Source organism: Vombatus ursinus, unplaced genomic scaffold (assembly GCF_900497805.2).
Source record: "Vombatus ursinus unplaced genomic scaffold, bare-nosed wombat genome assembly UNPS02010461.1, whole genome shotgun sequence".
Classification (NCBI taxonomy): domain Eukaryota; kingdom Metazoa; phylum Chordata; class Mammalia; order Diprotodontia; family Vombatidae; genus Vombatus; species Vombatus ursinus.
Genome location: NW_020950239.1, coordinates 5690987 through 5710553, shown reverse-complemented (window position 1 = coordinate 5710553; position 19567 = coordinate 5690987). Strand labels below are relative to the sequence as shown.

The following is a 19567-nucleotide window of genomic DNA, read 5'->3' as shown; positions in this document are numbered from 1 at the left end:
TGACATTTATCCTTAGAGAATCCAGGAGGAATTCAAATGAACCCAGACAAATCAAGTGAAGGTCTTCAGAGGACATCTCAAGTCAGAAAGTCCTTTGCTTGATAATAAGGGGTATTTATGTGGCACTTTAAAGTTTGCAACATATTTTATTTACATTTTCTCACTTGGGCTTTTCAGCAACCCTGTGAATTACTATAGATATGTTTATACCTATTTTATAGGTGAGAAAACCGTCCTTTCCAGTTTGTCAGAAGGAGAATAAACAATCTTAACAGGGCGTGCCATCTCTCTCGGCCCTTCTTTGTTGTCCTATGGAATCAGTCAGGAGAAGGCTGATTCTTTTAAAAGGTCATGTATTAACACTCAGATAAAAAGTGAGAACAAATACAACTCAATTTTTGCTTTAAGAGAAGCCTTTTGGGGAAAGTAATGAGAAAGCATTCAGGGGCAGCTAGGTGTTGCAGTAGATAGAGTACCGATCCTGAAGTCAGGAGGACCTGAGTTCAAATTTGGCCTCAGACCAAACACTTGACATTTACTAGCTGTGTGACCCTGAGCAAGTCACTTAACCCCAATTTCCTTAAAAAAAAAAAAAAGCATTCCTATATACCTTGAGACCCAATGACAGAGGCAAAATATTAATTTGTATTGTTAGTTCCTTCACAAGGATAAAATTCATTTTATTGAGTCAAATTCTATATTCAAGGATTCTGGTCACCTGTATCTCCCCAAACTTTCCTAGATGCCATAGAAACCAAAAACACATTGGGGTCTGTGGAGGGCCAGCTTGTCCTTTAAACCCAAGGAACAGGCTGCTTCCATTACAAATGCTCCCCTCAATAAAGGAAAAGGCCAAATCCTTTGGCATCCTGACCACCTATCCAGAGCATGTGAACAACTCCATTCTGGAGCAGAATACCAAAAAAAAGAGAAAAAATACTACAATAGGCTTCTCTCTTGTTGGTGACCTGGCCACTCGCCCAGCTCCTCTGACTCCCAAACCAAACTCGTATAAATCCAATGAATGAAAGAAAGCAAGGACCGTTTTTAAGGGGCCCAAATAAATTCCTATGGTGTTCGGGGAACATGCAGCCTTTTGTCAATAAAACACTACTAAGTGCTAAATAAGGCTACAATTAACGAGGTGCCAGAAAGCGATAGAAACGCTTCCAATTTCCTGCTGCCAATTAAATTATACCTTCTGTAAGAGAAAATGTCCCTTACATAATTTTCCCCCGGTGATTTTTTTAAAGGTGTTGAGTGAGGAGGGGGGAAGAGGACGGAAAGTCAGCTTTACCAGATTACAAATAGCAATGTTCCCTTAGCTGATGTCTTAGACTAAAAATAACACATAAAGAACATTAGCTCGCTTCTTTTATTTGTGCAAAACAGTTTGATCATTGATCAGAGGCCATGGGAGAAGTAAACTGGTACCCAAAGAGTACTGCCTGTTCCCACGCTAAGGACGATATATCCATCAGCGGCTGGATGTCAGTGGTTCACGATGGTCTGATTTCCTGCTGGAGAGCACAGTGGAGGAAGGGGATGTGTTTTCTTTTGGTGACACAAGAATTACAACTTGGTTGCCTGCCTGATCCACTGACCTTTATGAACTTCATCTCCAAGAATGTGTGGGTATGATAAGCTTTGTAAACACAGGTCAAACTTGATTGAGGTCTTGGGAATGAAAAGAGGCAAGATGAGGAAAACCCGGCTGTTAATGATTACCATTTTCCTTCAGAGGTTCTTTCCTGGAATAGTCTTGTTATCACAAAAGCACTGCGTTGCTATGGCAAACTTACCTGCACACCATTAAGGGACGCGACCCCCATGTACAGGAACACACCATAGAGTACAGGCATGGGAATAAACTAGGGAGAAAGTCAAGAAAACCGGGCTTAGTAAGTGCTAAAGGCCAAATTATCGAGAACAATCTTGTGCTTTCTTTTAGACCTGACATGATTTCATGGGTTTAGGAAAACTCCTCCCTGTGCCAATCAGCGGCTTTTCTGCACCTGGAATTGCCTGAGTGGACAGGGATGAATGACCTACCTAGGGTCACTCAGCCTGGGCCAGAGGCTGGACCTGAACCCAGGTCTTCTTAACTGCAAGCACAGCTCTCTATCCACTCCTCAACTGTGCTTCTCAAAGAGGATGTATTAAATTTGAAGGCTAATTCCAGCATAAAACAATTACAGACAGATAATTATTTATCAATTTCTACAATTATCACACACTATGTATCAATGAATGAAATTCTCAAACAGTAGCAAGGAATCAAAAGAAAGAGCAACTTCTGGAAAAAAAAATTTTTTTGTTCCAAATTTTACTCCAAACTGCTTTCCTCTTAGAGGCATATTTTTATTTATTTTTTGACCAGGAAGGATAAGACTCCTGATACAGAGACGGCAAAGAGGTAGCATAGAGGGAGTGTCAGAGTTATACTCTGTAAATGCCTCATTAGCACTGTTGTCCAAACCAGGAAATACAGCAAGGAGCAAATATGAAAATTATTATTACTAATAATAATTGCTAGCACTTACATGGCACACTGAGCAAATATCATCTCATTTGAGATAATATATCTGATAATAGTATTTGAGAAAATATCACAAGAAGACTTTGAGGTAGGTGCTAGTATTATGCCCATTTTACAGATAAAGAAACTGAGGTAGATAGTGGTCAAGTGACTTGCCCAGGGTTACATAGCTTTAAGCATCTGAGGGCAGATTTGAACTCAGATCTTCCTGACTTCAGGCTCAGCACTCTGTGCACTTAACACAAAGAAGCCTAGCTGCTTCTTTGCTTGTTTTGGCTTATTCAACTACAGAGTATACTGGGTGAGGTATTCCATAAATTAAGACATCTGAAATTCAGGGCAAATCTGTTTTTGCAAAGCCTATAGTCTAGACAGAATAAATAAATGTCTATCTATATACATATGTGTGTGTACACATATGCGCACATAAATATGTGTGTATATAAATATATTAAAGAAAGAATATATATCAATATATAAAGAAAATATATCAATACATATATGCACATCATGGTTATATATGTATGTGTGTATATATACATGCACATATGTATGTATATGTTTTCCAAACATATTTAATGTATTTTTCAAATACATATATATGCATACACATTTATGTTAATATGATCTCTGTCTTTGGGCTTTGAACTGAACCAATCAAATAATTCACTGTCACAAATAGGAGATGTATAATGGTAGATCCAAGAGTCGGTTCCCACCAAGTATGACCAAATTAATGTGAGTACAGCTTTAAAAAAGAAAGAAAAAGAAAAGAAAGAAAAGGTCCTGACCAAAACAAATCTTTGGATTTTCCATTGATGTTTTCTTAAAGCAGTATAGTTCTTCTCCAACATAATGGATGAAATCCCATTCCCTAGCTTCCTCTCCTGGGACTACCTAAAGACAATCCTGTATCTGAGAATCTGTGGCACCTTGGTGTAATTGAGCACTTACAAATACCATTAGTGTGATTGCCTCTAATTTTAAAAGATTAGCCATCAAAATGATTAAAATTGTATGAAAAGTGTTTGGATGCTTCACTAAAAAAGGAACTGGCTGAAAACCATGCTGCAGTTAATTTGACCTTAAACACAGAAAAGTGATCGTATAGAAGACAGCTCATTGGGACAGGGGGAAAAAGAAATCTTCAGTGTGTTGTAGTACCCAATCACCACCACAAAGGGGCGCACACAATACATCCAAAGTCACTAGAATCCTGATGCGTGTCTACATTGCATTTCCCCCCTTGAAACCTACTGTGAACTATTAAAAGGGATAAATGAAATGCTGGGATCACTTTATATGTCTCATTTTCTGGTTTATGAGGGACCAAAATAGAACACACTGACTCCCTAGCCTCCACAGAACTTGAGAGTTTGGGTAAGAGTTGTATCTGTGTACTGCCTCTGAGAAGAAATTCAAGATAACGTGGACCACAGTGTACATTTTCCCTCTGGAAAGCTGAACTTAAGCCTCTGAAACTATAATGATTTACTACTGTTAGAGTTTTGGCTTATTTGTTTTATAAAACCATTGCTGGCTGCTTTTGTACTCAACACAAATTAAAACCAGAAACTCCATTCTTTCCCAGTCAGGTGATTGCTATCCCACCCAGGATACTGATTTCTTAGGACACTGTGAGATTTTTAGCAAAGGGTCACATTCTACAAAGAGCTGATCTCAAAGGCATGGAAGATTAGCAAAACTTTTCTGAATCCTGGGGTGCGGATTTATCCTATTCAATTTGGCTTCCCTAGTATTCAGCCAGAGGACAGCAGATCCTTTGTTCCCCTTTCCAGTTATCTTACCAGTCAATTTTAAAAACAAAAGAAAGTGTTCAAGGGAAGGCAAAAGAATTGTTTGTTTGTTTGTTTTTAAGATAAGGCTCTACTTCAGTGAAAAATAAACAGGCTTTAAACATACATAAACCAAAGTGAAAAAAATTTAAAACATGGAAATATAAATTAGGCTGAAATATTAAAACAGAAAGTGCAAGTTGGTATGATTTACAAGGTCAACTAGCATCTCCAAAAGTTTGCATTAGTCAAGCAGTTAACAATGTAGAAAAGCAAAAGTTTCTTACCCAGGACGAAAGGGACAAATCCCCAGAAAAATATAACAATACTTCACCGATTCATTTACTGTATAAAATGAGTTAAATGTAGATTAATGAAACCAGAGATTACTGGGTTCGAGTCCTGCCTCATGCACACACTGCATATGTAGCCCAGCAAGTCAGTTAACCTTTCACTACTCTATCTAGCCGTCCTCAGGAGTTCTTAACCTGGGGTCTATGAACTTCTGAGAGAGAGACAGAGAGAGAGAGAGAGAGACAGAGAGAGAGAGAGAGAGAGACAGAGAGTATAAATAGATAGACAGATGTAGAGAAATAGATGATAGAGACAGATATGGTAGATGATAGAGATAGATAGATAGATGAGAAATAGAGATGGTAGGTAGGCAGACAGATACACAGATAAGATGGTAGGTAGATAGATGATAGATACATACATCCATACATAGAGATGTAGATTGACAAGTACATTTCAATATAATTAGCTTCCTTTGCAATGCTATGTATTTCACTTTAGACATTTACAAGTATTGTTCTGAAAAGGGGTCCATGAAAGGTATTCAAAATCTACGCAAAAAAGAGGCCCTACTCTAAGGCTCTGAGTTGAAGAGAAGGTTCCAGTATGCATTAGTAGAAGATATTTCATCATCTGGGAGCCACCTATACCAATGAAATCACACTTCTAATCCCTTAGTTAATGTAATTAAAAAATTGAAATTAATTAAACCACCAGCCTCAAAAAGTAATATTATAGTAAAGACAAAAATAAACTTACATTTAAAAAAAAATCAATGCATGTGCCTTATGTAATATTGGTCAGAGGAAAATCTCATTTGCAAGCATCTATGTGTATATGCGATTATACACTTAATATTACACAACAGATAAATATGTATAATATAGACACACACGTGCACATATTTATACAAATAATGTGGATGTTTATGTGTGTGTTTAGATAGATGAATGATAGATGAGTGATTGATAGATATAAATAGGTAAATGATGGGTAGCTAGACAGGCGGGAAGATGGATACATAGAGAGACAGATAGGTTGGTAGGTAGATGGATGGATGGATGTGTGAGAGAAAGAGAGAGAGAGTACAGAGAGAGGAGAGAGAGAAGAGAGGGGAGGGGGAGAGGACAGAAGAACAGAGGAAAGATAGAGAGATAGAGAAAGAGGTAGGGAAAAAGAGAGAAAGGGAGAGAGAGGGAGGAAGAGAGAAAGTGAGAGAGTCAGAGAGAGAGAGAGAGAGTTGTACATATTCTAGAAGCTCCAAAGAACACAGACCTCAGAGAGAGATAGCCTATACTGAAAGGCTTCAGAGAAGTTCAGAGAAGCTTCTTTCTGAAAGGTTAAAGAAAAAGCCCTTAAACAAAGGGAAAGTACCACAAAGCTTTGGGAGCCTTTGTTTCCGTCTTGGAGACATATCTCGTAACACAGCCTTCAGCCTATCCTAGGAGAGGGGTTAGCAAAGAACAGTGGAAGCAGGCTTACGTGGTCAATGCCTTCAAGGACAAGTCCCCAAGACCCTGTTATAAGCCAGTGTCAACCACGTCACAGATAGAAAAATTATGTTTATCAAGATTCTAGGGAATTTAACTTTTTAACTCTGGAATAATACATCCCCAACACCTCGATCTTTGGCTTTAGCTATGGTGCAGTCAAAAACAGTCCAGGATCTCTTCTGGAAGTACATGGAGCCACACCAGAAGCAACCCAGAAGTTTTTTGTTGTTGTTGTCTTGTCTTGCTTTTAATTGTTTCTCTGTAGTTTAAATTCTGCCCACTCCTTGCATCTTGCAATGGAAGCAGTTCAGAGTGGGTATTATAGAGGCCGTGAATACAGGCTATTTCTTCTCAGGACAAGGGTGGAATTTTGGATTTGGGTTAAAGAGACTGAGAAGCAAAGATCTAAGTAAGGGTGAGATAGAGAGAAGATGGTGACAAAGTTTAATGCTGGCCCCCTCAAGATCTACCCCAGTGATGTCCAACTCAAATGCAAAGGAGCCTGTAAAAATACTTAAAGGCCCCAGACGGTACATGTTACCTTAGAAAACCACCTATTCGCATCTATGGTCTATTAGATTTTTATTTTTTGTGTGTGTGTTTTGTCCACACTGGGGAGTGTTACAGGCTATACTTCTTACCCCTCTGCTCCAGCCCCTGCATTTCTAGACTAACTACACAGTACTCTCCTCTATGCCCTGTGGTTCAGCCAAACCGGTCTTCTCGCCATCTTGCTGTGACTTTGCACAATCTTTCCCTCAAATGCAGGCTTCTCTGATTGCCACCACTTTGTGGAATTTCTACCTTCCTTCAAAACCTATCTCCAACATTACCTCCTTTCCTACATAAAGCCTTCCCTAGTCCCCCCAGCTACGAGGGCCTCTCTCCCAAAAATCACCATAGGAACACTTTGCATATAGTTTATAGATAGATAGATATAGACATACCTATAGATATATAGATATAGATATAGATATGTAGATATAGATATGTAGATGTATACACTTTTATATACACATATCTTCCAACAGAATGTAAGTTTGCTGAGGGCAGGGACTGTTTCACTTTTGTCTTTATTATTGTCATTGTTTGTCCTTCCTTCTCAAAGAGGACCGATGATGTCACAAGAGTGATGTCTTGACATGCACATGAATTGGATTTAAGTGCCAGCATCTAACACAGTGCCTGATGTTACTATGGTAGGAGTTTAATAAATGCTCAATGATTGATTGATAAAGTCACCAAACAAATCTCAAAGGTAGAGCTTTGAACACAGTTTATGCTAAAACAACAAAAACAACAACTAATTCCATTAAGAGCCTCCAAATTAGCAGCGGACTGACTCTGAAACTTCACTTGTTTAGATTTGTGTAACCAACTTTCAAAAGCAAGACCAAGACCTTTCTTCCATCTCTCGGTCATTTAGCCTAAGTCCCTTACAGGATAGAGTAGCTGAACCAACACTGAAGGAGGAAATCAGTTCTCAAGCCAGTCAGTTTGGCAATCTAGTCATTCTTGGTCTCCTCCTTGCTGTCCTACTGAATCAGCAATTGAAAGCCAGGGCTTCTCAGGTCATAGCCTTGACCCTGGCCAAATCAAGGAGAAGGCTGCTGAACAGCAAACACTTGGTGAACCTCCTGTAATTCTGCACATTTAGTTCTGAAAAAGTCAAGTTTCAATCAAAAGAATCATGAACACGGGTTTCTTTTCACATGTATAAGCAGATATGGTAAAACAGGTACTCAGGCTATTTAATGCATAGGAAAACATTAATAGGATCCTCTGGGGTCACCACATTTGAGAAGGAATGGAATTTTCTACCCAGTCTGTTGAATGTAATAGAGGATTGCCTACATTTAAGGCAGAGGTTCTTCATCTGTAGGTCTTGAACTTGTATGTGCATATACATGTAAATGTATGTATGTATGCATATGTGTATACATATATATTATTTCAAAAATTGATTTATTTTAGAATCTTATATATTTTATGCACTTAAAAATATTATATTTTAAGAAGGGGTCCATAGTCTTTATCAATTTCTAAGGGGTCCATGACACACAAAAAGTTAAGAACTCCTGATTTAATTAACATTTTGTCTTTTCTATTGATCCTATTCCTATTAGCTGCCCATTAGGCAGCAAGATAACGGGGAAAGAACGTGGGGTTCAAAGTCAGAGGGCCTAGGTTCAAATTCTCACTCTTTCTTCTGTGACCTTGGCAGGACAAGTCACTTGAATTCTCTGGGTCTCAATTTCTTCATCTTTAAATTGAGGGGGATCAGCCCAGATGGCTGTGAGGTTCATGCCAGCTCCAAAGCCAAGATCCCATAAGTGTGGTCACTAATACTGTAAAATAGCCACAGGGCTTTTATTTAAAAGTCATCCATTGCCTAGAAGAGAGTGCAGTGACTGGGAGTCAACTTCCTCACTCAAATGTAATCACTGCAAGTTAATAGGCAACCAAGCTCCATTGAGGCAAATGAGAGAGGTGAGATGTTGACCTTGACTTCTGCCCATTTGTTTCATGAGTTTTAGTGCCTGGTTTACAAACGAGCTCAAAAGTCTAGTGTTCTCAATTGGGCAGGAGGGGAGTGGGGAAGGGAGATTTTGGCTGATGAAAACAAATACAATACATTTTTTCAACGACTGCAAAAGGACTATGAACTGAGCACTCCTAACTTAAGAGTCTGGAGGGACACCAACACATTATTCCAAATCCGCCTGACTTGATCTACAAGAAAATTTCCCAAAGTCACAGCGTGCTGAAGCCAAGGCTATCCCAATACCCTAATCTGTATATTGAGAGATGAAATGATGTCACTCTCCACAATCAAATGGCCAACTCTTTTTCTGTTGTTTTAAACTTACTGAGCTTTTCCCCAAGATGTTTTGGTGTTCCTTCTTTGTTTTTTAGTGGACCTGTGATTTCATATTTCTAGGAAACTCCCCAGGAGGAAATGCCTCCACCAAGGCAGGCATTCTGCTACAACATGTTGTCTTAGAGAGTTTTGTCCTGTCCAGGTTGAGTGATATGCCCAGACAGGGTCCCACAGACAAAAGCTGGACTCGAACCTGGGTCTTCCTGTATATATTTTACATAGGCAATGATGTATGCATGTTGTCTGTCCTAAGAGAATGTTGAGTGCACACAGAAAGTGCTGGACGTTTACTGATTGATACTCTCTTTCTCTGTCTATTTCTCTCTGTCTTGGTCTCTCTCTGTGGCTCTTTCTCTATCACTTTTTCCCTCCTAAACCCAACCCCTACCACACAAACATATGCCCTTATATCTCATCAATTCATCATGGGACCAGAATGGTTTGAAAATTAGGTGAAAAAAATCATGGGTATGAGAGACAGACAGAGACAGAGACAAAGAGGGAAGAGAGAGGGAGAGGGAGAGAAAGGGGAAGGGGAGAGGGAAAACGGAAAAGGAGAGGGGAGAAGAAGAGAGAGGGGGAAAGAATGAAAGGGAAAGGGAGAGGGGAGGAGGGGAAGAGAGGGAGGGAGAAGGGGAGAGAGAGAAAGAGAGAGAGGAGGGGCAGGGGAAGAGAGTGAAGGGACAGGGAGAGAGGGGAAAGGAGGTGGAGGAAGGGGGAGAGAGAAAAGAGGAGGGTGGGGAAGGGAAGGATGGAAAGGGAGGGGGAAGAGGGACAGCCAGAAAAACAGAGAGAATGTCTTTCGGTCCCCAGTGGTCAAGGGCCCTACTGGATGGCAAGATGAGGAAACAAGTTTCCTGAAGTAGGGATTTGAAGGCAGCGTTGGTGAAAATGTGATGTGTCACCTCTTCCTAAAAAGAGTAATTCACATTCTCCGTGTCCCTTTGGAATCATCGGTCATCTAGCAGATTCTCCAGGATTGAAGGTCAAGCACTGGAAACAACATTGAAATGCAAAACATTGCTTGGGGGTATTTGGACTATTGAAACCTGGGGCCTTGTCCCATCATTCATGAGAAAGCCTATTCAATCACAGAAAATAATAGAAAAATGTTTAGAACGGCCCCAATTTGGCCTGCTAGAACATCAGCAGGAAATCTCTGACCATTTCTACATGCACTAGTTAATAGGTCTCTCTCCATGAAAGACTCTTTTTGGTGGTATTCTGGAGTATTAGGGGAAAGAATGGACCAGGGTTCAGGAGATGTGTGACCCAGGAAAAGTCCCTTAGACTTTTTAGGCCTCAAATTCTTCATCCATAAAAGGAGGGGATACGTGACCAAAAATATATCACTTGTAAACAGATTCCCAGTTGCTGCAGGCAAGGCCATGCCTCTCTCAACTCAAAAATATCAATTAAACCAGTAATTTGGCTTCTGGAGAAGAAGCAACAAGCTGATTGAATTTTCCACTTTTCAATTAATTGCTTTGATGTCATGGAAAAACCAAGAAAAAACAAGCTGGATCTGGATAAGAGGTAAGAAGGGGGTTAGAGGATTAGGCTAAAGGTGCCAATCAATCCCCTCACTTACTTCAGATTTTTCCTTCATTTAAAACTTGATGAACTAGAAAGGGAAGAGGAAGCTGATTATATCTCAGCATAGATTCTCACTCTTCTTTAGAGACTTTCACCACCATAGCTTCCCTGTTATCTATGCAGGTATTTATGCACGCCATCCTGCAAACTTTCACAATGCCTTACACTAAATTTCTCAATCTACCCTGTAATTTTTCTCTGCTAGAAGTTTATTTCTTAAGCTTTCTAATTATAGGCCAGTCATTTTCTCTAATCTTTCTTTGTGCAACTATCTTTGGAGACAAAGACAGTGGGAGCACCGTCAGCAAGAACAGCAAATAGAATAAAAAGAGGTGGTCCGTATTGACCTTGGCTCACCCCAGCTTCCTGGCAATCTAGGGGCTGAAAGGAGTGGGGGAAGGGAGGGCAGGTAAGGGGGTTGGGATAATGGACAGTATTAAGAGAGGGTAATAAGGGGTGGGGGAGAAGGAAAGTGATGAGAGCATCATAAAGCGTGAGGGAAATAAATGGAGGTAAAGGCAGATCAAAATGGGGAACTGGAGCTTCCATCCCAGATGGCCACAAGCCTCAATGTCTCCGTAAGCAATCATCACAAACTTCCATATACCTGAGAAGGATTCTCCTTTTAATGCGTCACTTTATCAGTGTTCTAAGAAGAAGAAGAGAGTATCTGGAATATTTACCTTCAAGATGGGAGCCATAAAGACTGACAGGCCAGTCAGAATAAACACAAGAGTTCCCGTGACTCTTTGTTCCCTGAAATCAAACCAAATGGTTACCTCCTGTTTGCACACACACGTTCCTAGCCCTTTACTTCCCCCAAAGAACATGAGCTATCCAAGTCAGTGTTGAACCTTCAGGGCAATGTACAAACTCAACAGTTGAAAAAAGATTACCAACTGAATGGCTCGTTAAACTGGAGCATGGATTTGAATGGTTGATGTGATAAATGAAAAATCTTCCTGCTAAATTCTTTGCTCTTGATCGACAGGTTTGTGTATAAGAGACAGGAAAGAAAAATCACTCTCTGCTTGTCAGTTACTGGCTTCTTTGTATTCATAATTTTTTTTAAAGCACTTTGACCATCTACAGATTTTTCTTTCCCAGGAGACCACTATGATATTGTCTTATATGCTGGCTGACAAACAACCCACGGGACAGTAACAGGTCTGATCGGGTTCCTTTCCAAATTAGTGATACTTTTAAAAAATATCATTCACACCCAGAACCCGCTTCCCAAAGAACTGGTCCATCACTGCCATTTTGGCTAGAATGACTCCATTCTCGGGGCTCTACAAGCAAGCACATACAAGGAGAGACCTCTGGAAAGTATACAACAGGCATGATACAGGTCCTACCCCCATGCCTTTAGAGTCACTTTGATTCAACTGGTCCAGGTCAAAACTTTTCAGTGGTGAGTTTCAAGGCAGAAAATTCCATTGTGAAGATGCTTATTAAGGGTCAAAATTCTGATTCAAAGCTTCATTGAGATCTCAATAAAGCTAAAAGGTGGTCTTTCTATTCTCTCTAGGTAAATATGACACCCCTGAAATGTCCTCTGGAAAAATCAAGCCCTTAGGACAATGTGCCAACATTTAGTCTTTCACCATAAAAGGAAAATTGGTTAAAGAGTCCCAACCTTGGGTGAACTCAAAAAAGCCATCAAGGATCATGCTGTGGCCAAAAATTAAATCCTTCCTAGAATATAATTTGTAGGAATGGGCTAATCCCAATTGGCCTTTTTCCTAGCTTCAATTTCATTTGCTCAAAATGAAGAATTGCATGCATATGTGTTATGGTCCCTGGAATCTACATAAGTATTAGGACTTCTTCCTCTAGCTTAGCACACCTGACTCCTAGAAACTTGGGTTGTTCTCCAGGTGCAGACGTCTCCGTCTCCATCTTCAAACTGTCAATGTGAGCAATGGAGATGACGGTAGCAGCCACATACCACGGGAGAGCCATGAAGGAACATACAATCATGAGAATGGCCACCCAGAAGAGATCCAGATGGTAGCCAGCTCCCTTCTGCAGAGAGGAAAAACAAAGTTATTGTGAGAACCAACGGCTTTTGGGTGAATATCCAATGGCCTCTTGAAACGGAAAGGATAAACGGGGCGTGGGGGGGGGGGGTTGGAGAATGGAATATATGACTATGAAGAATTAAGAGAAACTTGGTGAGACTTGTAGGGACTGATGCAAAACGAAATGAGGCAAGCCAGGAGAATGATGTACATGGTGACCACAATAATGCAAAGGAAGCCATGATGAAACACTTCACAATTTGGATCCATGAAATAATCAATCATGAGTTCAGAAGACTGATGCTGAAACTTGCTTCCGTTCTCAAGCGCTCTCCACTTCATCTCCTGCCTTCCCCCTCCCCTCCTCCTCCCTCAAGCTGAGAATAACCTGCCCCACCCCCACCTCTGCTTCTTAGAATTCTAATCTTCCTCAAAGTCAAGGGCTTCCCCCTTCTTGAAGCCTTCCCCATCTTCTCAATTGGTAGTGCTTTTCCTTTCCTCTATTTCCCTTGACTCTTTTTGCCATATTCCCCTGGAGAAAGCAGGAAGATAATAGCTATTTTAGCTTTGTCTTTGAATTCCTGGTACCTAGCAAACTGTCTTTTTTTTTTTTTTTTAGCAAACTGTCTTAAAAACAGTTTGGAAAACTGAATGAGTCCCCTTCGTCCTCCTGCCCTTAAATGTGGAGGACATCTTTTTATTTTATTCTCTTGTTCTAAAATTCAGAGCAATTTTTCTTAATAATTTCTTGTAATATTCCATAATAATAATATTGACGTTTTCCAAGATTTAGTCTTTGACCCTCTACTCTTCTTTCTTAACATATTTTCCCTTGGGTATGTTAGAAATACGCTTGACATCTAAAATTTAGTATCAAGAAAGTTTATTACAGAGCAAGTCCAGAGGATTAGACGTTTCTGGCCAGAAGTGGGCTCCACGCCTCTTAGGGAGGGATGGGCCCTGAGTGCAAGGGCAAGCTTGCTTTTATGCATTCAAATTCTGCACGAAACCTCTCAGGCTTGGATTGATCCATCCCTTCCCGGGTTACACCCCGCCTTACATGTTTCCCCTTGATATGCTCAAGTATGTTCCCCCTCCCTTGGACATACATCCCACGACTCGTTAATGAGGCTCTAATTTTATGCGGGGTGTGCCAGATAATAGTAATGAAGTTCATTAAGCAGGTGCACTAACATTTTTCAGGTGTCCTCAGTTTGATCCTAACTAGTCTGAGCTGACTCGACCTTTATCTTGAATTTGGAGTCATTTTAGAGCCATCAACTTACTTCTTATCGGTTAAGCCCTCACCCCCCTACAGTGTTCTAACTGTTCTTTAAATCTCTGCATTATTCTCTTTCTCTGTGGAAATACAACCTTTACCTGATTCTCACAATTCCCTCCTCTTTTTCTCAACAAGAATTATATTTCCACACTTTTTGTTCTTGTTGGCAAAGAGTGAGTTTGCATTCTTTACCAGAGGGGGAGGAATGACTACTAACTCTTTCAATCATCATCCTAACTCCTGTTACCTGAATTCCCATAGCCAGTCCCATTGAGGTACTTTTCAAGGGATTTGGGGGACTTAATATGGGAGAAGGAAGGGAGGAGTTGACCAATGCACTGACAAAGTAAAAAGGGGGCAGTCCCCTCTGAAGTTTAGATGTGGCCCCACCTTGGGGGTGTAACCCGGGAAGGGATGGACCAATCCGGGCCTGAGAGGTTTTGTGCCGAATTTGAATGTAATAAAAGCATGCTTGTCCTTGCACTCAGGGCCCATCCCTCCCTAAGAGGGGTGGAGCCCACTTCTGGCCAGAAACGTCTAATCCTCTGGACTTTCTCTGTAATAAACTTTCTTGATACTAAATTTTAGATGTCAAGCGTATTTCTAACAGGTATCTCATCTATTCCCAAGTTTTCAATCACAACTCTATGCAGATGACCCCAAAATCTCTCTCTTCAATCCTGATCTCTCTTGCAGGCTTTGGTCAATGGTTTACATAACAGCTTGTGAAAACTGATTGTTAAATTTTCTGTGTCAGCATTTGCCCTCTCAGAAATTGGCAAACACTATAAATCAGGGCTTGATTTGTTGTTGTGACTTGGGAAAGTTAAGGAGAAAATATCAACTTAATCTAATTTAAAAGTGTGTCATTGTACTTTTTTCCCCCGGACAACTGGTTGTTGAACAATTACCAGCACACCCTGGCCTAAGTGCATTTCCAAGGGTCGGCTGGACATATGCACTTGGATGTCCCGACTTTACTACGAATTCAGCATACCTAAACTTGAATTCTTCCTCCCCTCCCCCTTTCTGATTTTTCCATTTGTTATGTTCTCTCAATTAACACAAGTTTAAAACCCCTGGGATCAATTTGACACCTTCAATTAGTTAAGCCACCTTCATCTTATATAACGGGAAGTGGAAAAAGTCCTGGACTCTGACAATGACTCCCACTCGTCCTACATCTTTATGTCATCTGTAAAATGGGAATAATACCACCTAAAGTCGCTCCTAAGGCTCAAATGAAACGTGTGTGAAATACTTTGCCAATTCCAAAGCACTATGTAAATATCAGCCGTAATTGGTATTCTAGTCCTTTTCTTCACTTGCTATTGATGGAAATGTTAATGTATGAGTTGGATAACTCATAAGTCTTCTCTTGTTCCAGCTACATACCCAGTTACAAATTTCTTACATTGTAGATGCTCCCCCATAGACCTTATTTTCAAGTCCCTCAATAATCTCTGATAACATTTCCCAAGGTAATCCTGTTTCTTTTTATTTTCCCCCATCCCTGTTCTGTTTATGTCCCCCAAGCTGGCTCTGGGCAGCATGGATGTCATTAGAGTAAAGACATCAAACAAACGACTGGGATCCTTATGTACAGCTTGGTGGCTCCTGGTTCTATCTGAGTTTGACCCGGTGCACTAGAGAAACGATTTCATGATTGCAAAATGTTAGGCGATTGTAATACCTATTCGTCTGGTAAGCCGTGGACAGTAACATTGCTTTTTTCTGCTCCCAGTAAGGTTAGTGTAGACCAAACAAGTTACATAAGTTTGAAAATGTGGTTTGAGATCCTTAATACTGAAAGGCAACTGCTGGCTGCCATCTTGTAGAAGACAGATTTTGGTTGGTGGTAAGAAATCCAACATAAAACCCCACGATGTGGGAGAGAGAGAGAATTCAAAATGGAGCCCAAAGAACTAAATTTAAGTCTTGGTTCTTCCACTTGTTACCTACGTGACCTTTCTGGGCCTCAGTTTCCTCCTTTGTACAATGAGGGGTTTAGACTAGATGGCCTAGAAGGTCTCTTCCAGATGTAAATGCTATGATTATGTGAACAGGGAGGGGTGGGGGGTGCTTGAGAGTATTCTAGACTACTCAGATGGAGTGGAGGGACCTGAACAGCACACAAAGTCAATGAGCACCATTTAGGACTTAGGTGTGGGTGGTAACTCCATCTTGAACCCTGCTAAGATTTAGCTGTGGACACATGTGGTTATCCATCCCTGTCCTCCTCATTCTCCAGTTCCCAAAAGTTGTATAAATATATGTCTGCATATAAAAACTCACATGTCTATATAGGTTCAAGCACATCCATTTACATAGCTCCCCCATTAGACTGTTAGCTCCTTGAGGGCAGGGATCATCTTTTGCCCCTCTTTGTATTTCCAGTGCTTAGCACAGTGCCTGGCACATAGGAGGCACTAACACATGTTTATTGATTGACATATAAAAAGTACTCAATGATATTGAACTGAACTGAATTGTTAAATCAGAAAAATAATTCTCATCGAGGGCTAGAAGCAGGGGGATGGCCCAGTGGATAGAGACTTGGGGTCAGCTACACCTGAGTTTAAATTCTGTCTCAGATACCTGCTAGCTGTCACTTAATCTTTTTTTGTCTCAGTATCCTCATCTGTAAAATTACAGAGGATGGAATGTGATGATATATGAAAAGTACTTTTTAAGACTTAAAGCTTTCTATAAATGTTAAATATTAATATTATCAAGGGTTATCTCTATCTCCCTCCTCCCCACCCTTCCATTGTGCTCATTGGATCTTGCATTATATTAACAAATTGCCCCTCATAGTAGAATTGTACCCTCCTTGTCTACTCCTGGAAGTACTTTTATATATCTATATTTACATCTATATAGATTATCTATCTATCCATCTATCCATCTATCTATCTATCTATCTATCTATCTATCTATCTATCTATCTATCTATCTATCCATCCTTCTATCCATCTAACCATCTATCTATCTATCCATCTATCTATCTGTCTGTCCATCTATCTATCTATCTATCTATCTATCTGTCTGTCTGTCTGTCTGTCTATCTATCCATCCATCCATCCATCCATCTATCCATGCACCTATTTAGCTATCTGCTTGTATGTGTCCATCTTGTGCCCCTCAATAGAGAGTGATCTCTTTAAGGTCAACAACTGTTTTACTTTGTCTCTGTATCCCAAGTACTATACCTACCACGTAGTAGGCAGTTAATAAAAATGCTTGCAGAACTAGACCAAAGGACCCTCTAACAGAGTACTAAATTACTGCTGAATAAGCAAAGCTGCTTCTCACATCAGAAAATAATTCTGATTAAACTGGGACAAGTCATAAAAATAATTAATCACCCCTGAATCAGAAATATAACTAGCTTAAAACAACATCTTTCCATGGTCAAAAAACATTTTCTGACTGGAAAAGCAGACAATCTAATACAATGTCTAGTTTTTTTACTCCTTGAATAAATATTTTAAACTCTTCTAAAGTGTTATTTCGCTGGTTCCATCTCTCCACTTTATTTATAAAGAAATCAGATCCTGAATACCCCTATGGAGTCTGTGAAAAGGGAACAGCCGATGGGCACAGCATGGAAGGGATAAAGGCAACAGCAGGATGGGAGGGCCCAGGAGAGGGCGTGGGAGGGCTGGCTCCAAGGCAGGGAGATGATGGTTTACACTGGAAGCCAAGCAACGGCGATCCTGGAGATTTGGTTACAGCCAAGTAGAACACAGCTCTCCTTTCACTGGGACACCAGGCCTTCACGCACAGGGAGCTGGAAGACCACACGCTCAGAGAACATGTTTATGGACAAGTACAGCATGGGCTACTCTGAAGGGTGAGGGGAAGGACAACTCTGTCTCATCCAACTTTTCATTTTGCAAGTGGCAAAACTGAGGCCCAGGGAGCCTCCATGATTGAGGATCGCAGATTCAGAGCTAGAAGGGGTCTTAGAGGACGTCTATCCAAGCCCTTCCCTCTGCAGATAAGGAGACTGAGACCCAGGAAGGTTAAGGCAAATCAACAGGAACTTATTAAGTATTTACTATGTGTCAGGAAGGGCAGCTAGGTGGCTCAGTGGATAGAGCGCCAGGCCTGGAGTCAGGAAAATCTAAGTTCAAATCCAGCCTCAGACACTTACTAGCTGTGTGACCCTGGGCAAGTCACTGAGCCCTCTCTGCCTCAGTTTCCTCATCAGTTAAATGAGCTGGAGAAGGAAACGGAAAACCACTCTTTGCCAAGAAAATCTCAACTGGAATCAGAAGAATAGGACACAACTGAAAACGACTGAACAATGAATTCTGACCTATGTCTCAACTGCTTCATGATTATTTCTGAATTCCTAGTGGCTGGCACTTTATAAATGCTTGTTGAATGGCCAGTTGGGTGGGAAAGACCCTAGCTCTTTCCCCAGGGGATAAATGTATTGACAGTAAACAAATCTGGTTGGGAAGAATGGCCAGACCAGTTGGTTCACGTCACAGTTACTTCCATCAATAAGTCAATGGCTCCCTTGGCCCCCCGAATGCTTACTTGTATGTAAAAGAGAGTGCACTATAATATGAAGCTGAAAAAGGGCTCAGTGATAAAGGGAAACCCAGATGGGGAGACATCAGAGCTGTCCTTCATGTCAGCTGCAAGCTTTCTCCTCTGAAGGACTCCTCCTTCTTCCTTTCATGCTAACCATTCTTGCTCTTAACTGTTTGCTAAATCAGCCAAAAGTAGCAAGAGCAGTGGCGTGACTTTACTAGATTTAGATTTGCAAGTGACTCTCAAACTTTCACGGTCCCCCGACCCTAGAACCATGAATTCTCCAAACTGCTATTCAGGGAAGTAATTGCTATCTGGAAAATGACAGCATTAAACCAACAAGAATTGACTTGGGTCATACTGTGAGCAAAGCAGTCTGTGGGGAACTGCTGGAAGCCTCAGGTAGATTAGACAAGGGACCTGTCCAGGTGTGTGATAGTCTGGTCTAAGGAGACTTCCACAGAGAAGAGAGAGAGCTGATGAGAGAACCCATGGGCAAGGCTTTGTAAACCTGAAAGCACTGTACAGATGCTGATTATTGTTCTTATTCCTTGTACCTGGAGGGGCATGGGAAGCGGCATCATGAATACTGGGAAAGGGGAAGAGGGAGGGAAAGGAAGGGGAGGGAATAAGCATTTTATACAGTACCTACTTTGTGCTTTACAAATATTATCTTATTCAAATTCCTCACAACAATCCTGCAAAGCAGGTACTGTTATTATCCCCACTTTACAGTTGAAGAAATTGAGGCAAACAGAGGTTAAGCAACTTGCCAGGGTCACATAGCTTGTAAGCTGAGTCTAAATTTGAACTCAGGCCTCCCTGACTTCAGCCTAGTGCTCTATCTACTGCACCACCTACCTGCCTGAAAGAAACAATACAATACATGTAAGTAAATACAAAATGTGTACCCTAAGAGGTCGAATGTTTGCTTGTGGATGTAGGAAAGACCATTTCTGCATTTAATTAAAAGGCATTTCTGAATATGTGTGTTTCATTCCTGAAATCGTAGGATCTTAGATTCAGAGCTAAAGGGATTGCAGGACATGTGGACAACCCTGACATATACACACACACACACACACACACACACACACACACACACACACACACA

At 40.8% G+C, this 19567-nt stretch overlaps 1 protein-coding gene across 2 annotated transcripts in view; it reads right to left on the bottom strand.

Moving 5' to 3' along the window:
- Positions 1–19567, bottom strand: part of SLC4A4 (solute carrier family 4 member 4) — a 392678-nt gene that overhangs the window by 14717 nt on the left and 358394 nt on the right. For both annotated transcript variants that reach the window (XM_027854521.1, XM_027854522.1), the window contains exons 19-21: positions 12449–12627; positions 11283–11355; positions 1803–1871 (exon numbers count right to left, since the gene is read on the bottom strand). In XM_027854521.1, the coding sequence (XP_027710322.1) occupies positions 1803–1871; positions 11283–11355; positions 12449–12627 (321 nt within the window). The remainder of the gene's footprint in view (positions 1–1802; positions 1872–11282; positions 11356–12448; positions 12628–19567) is intronic.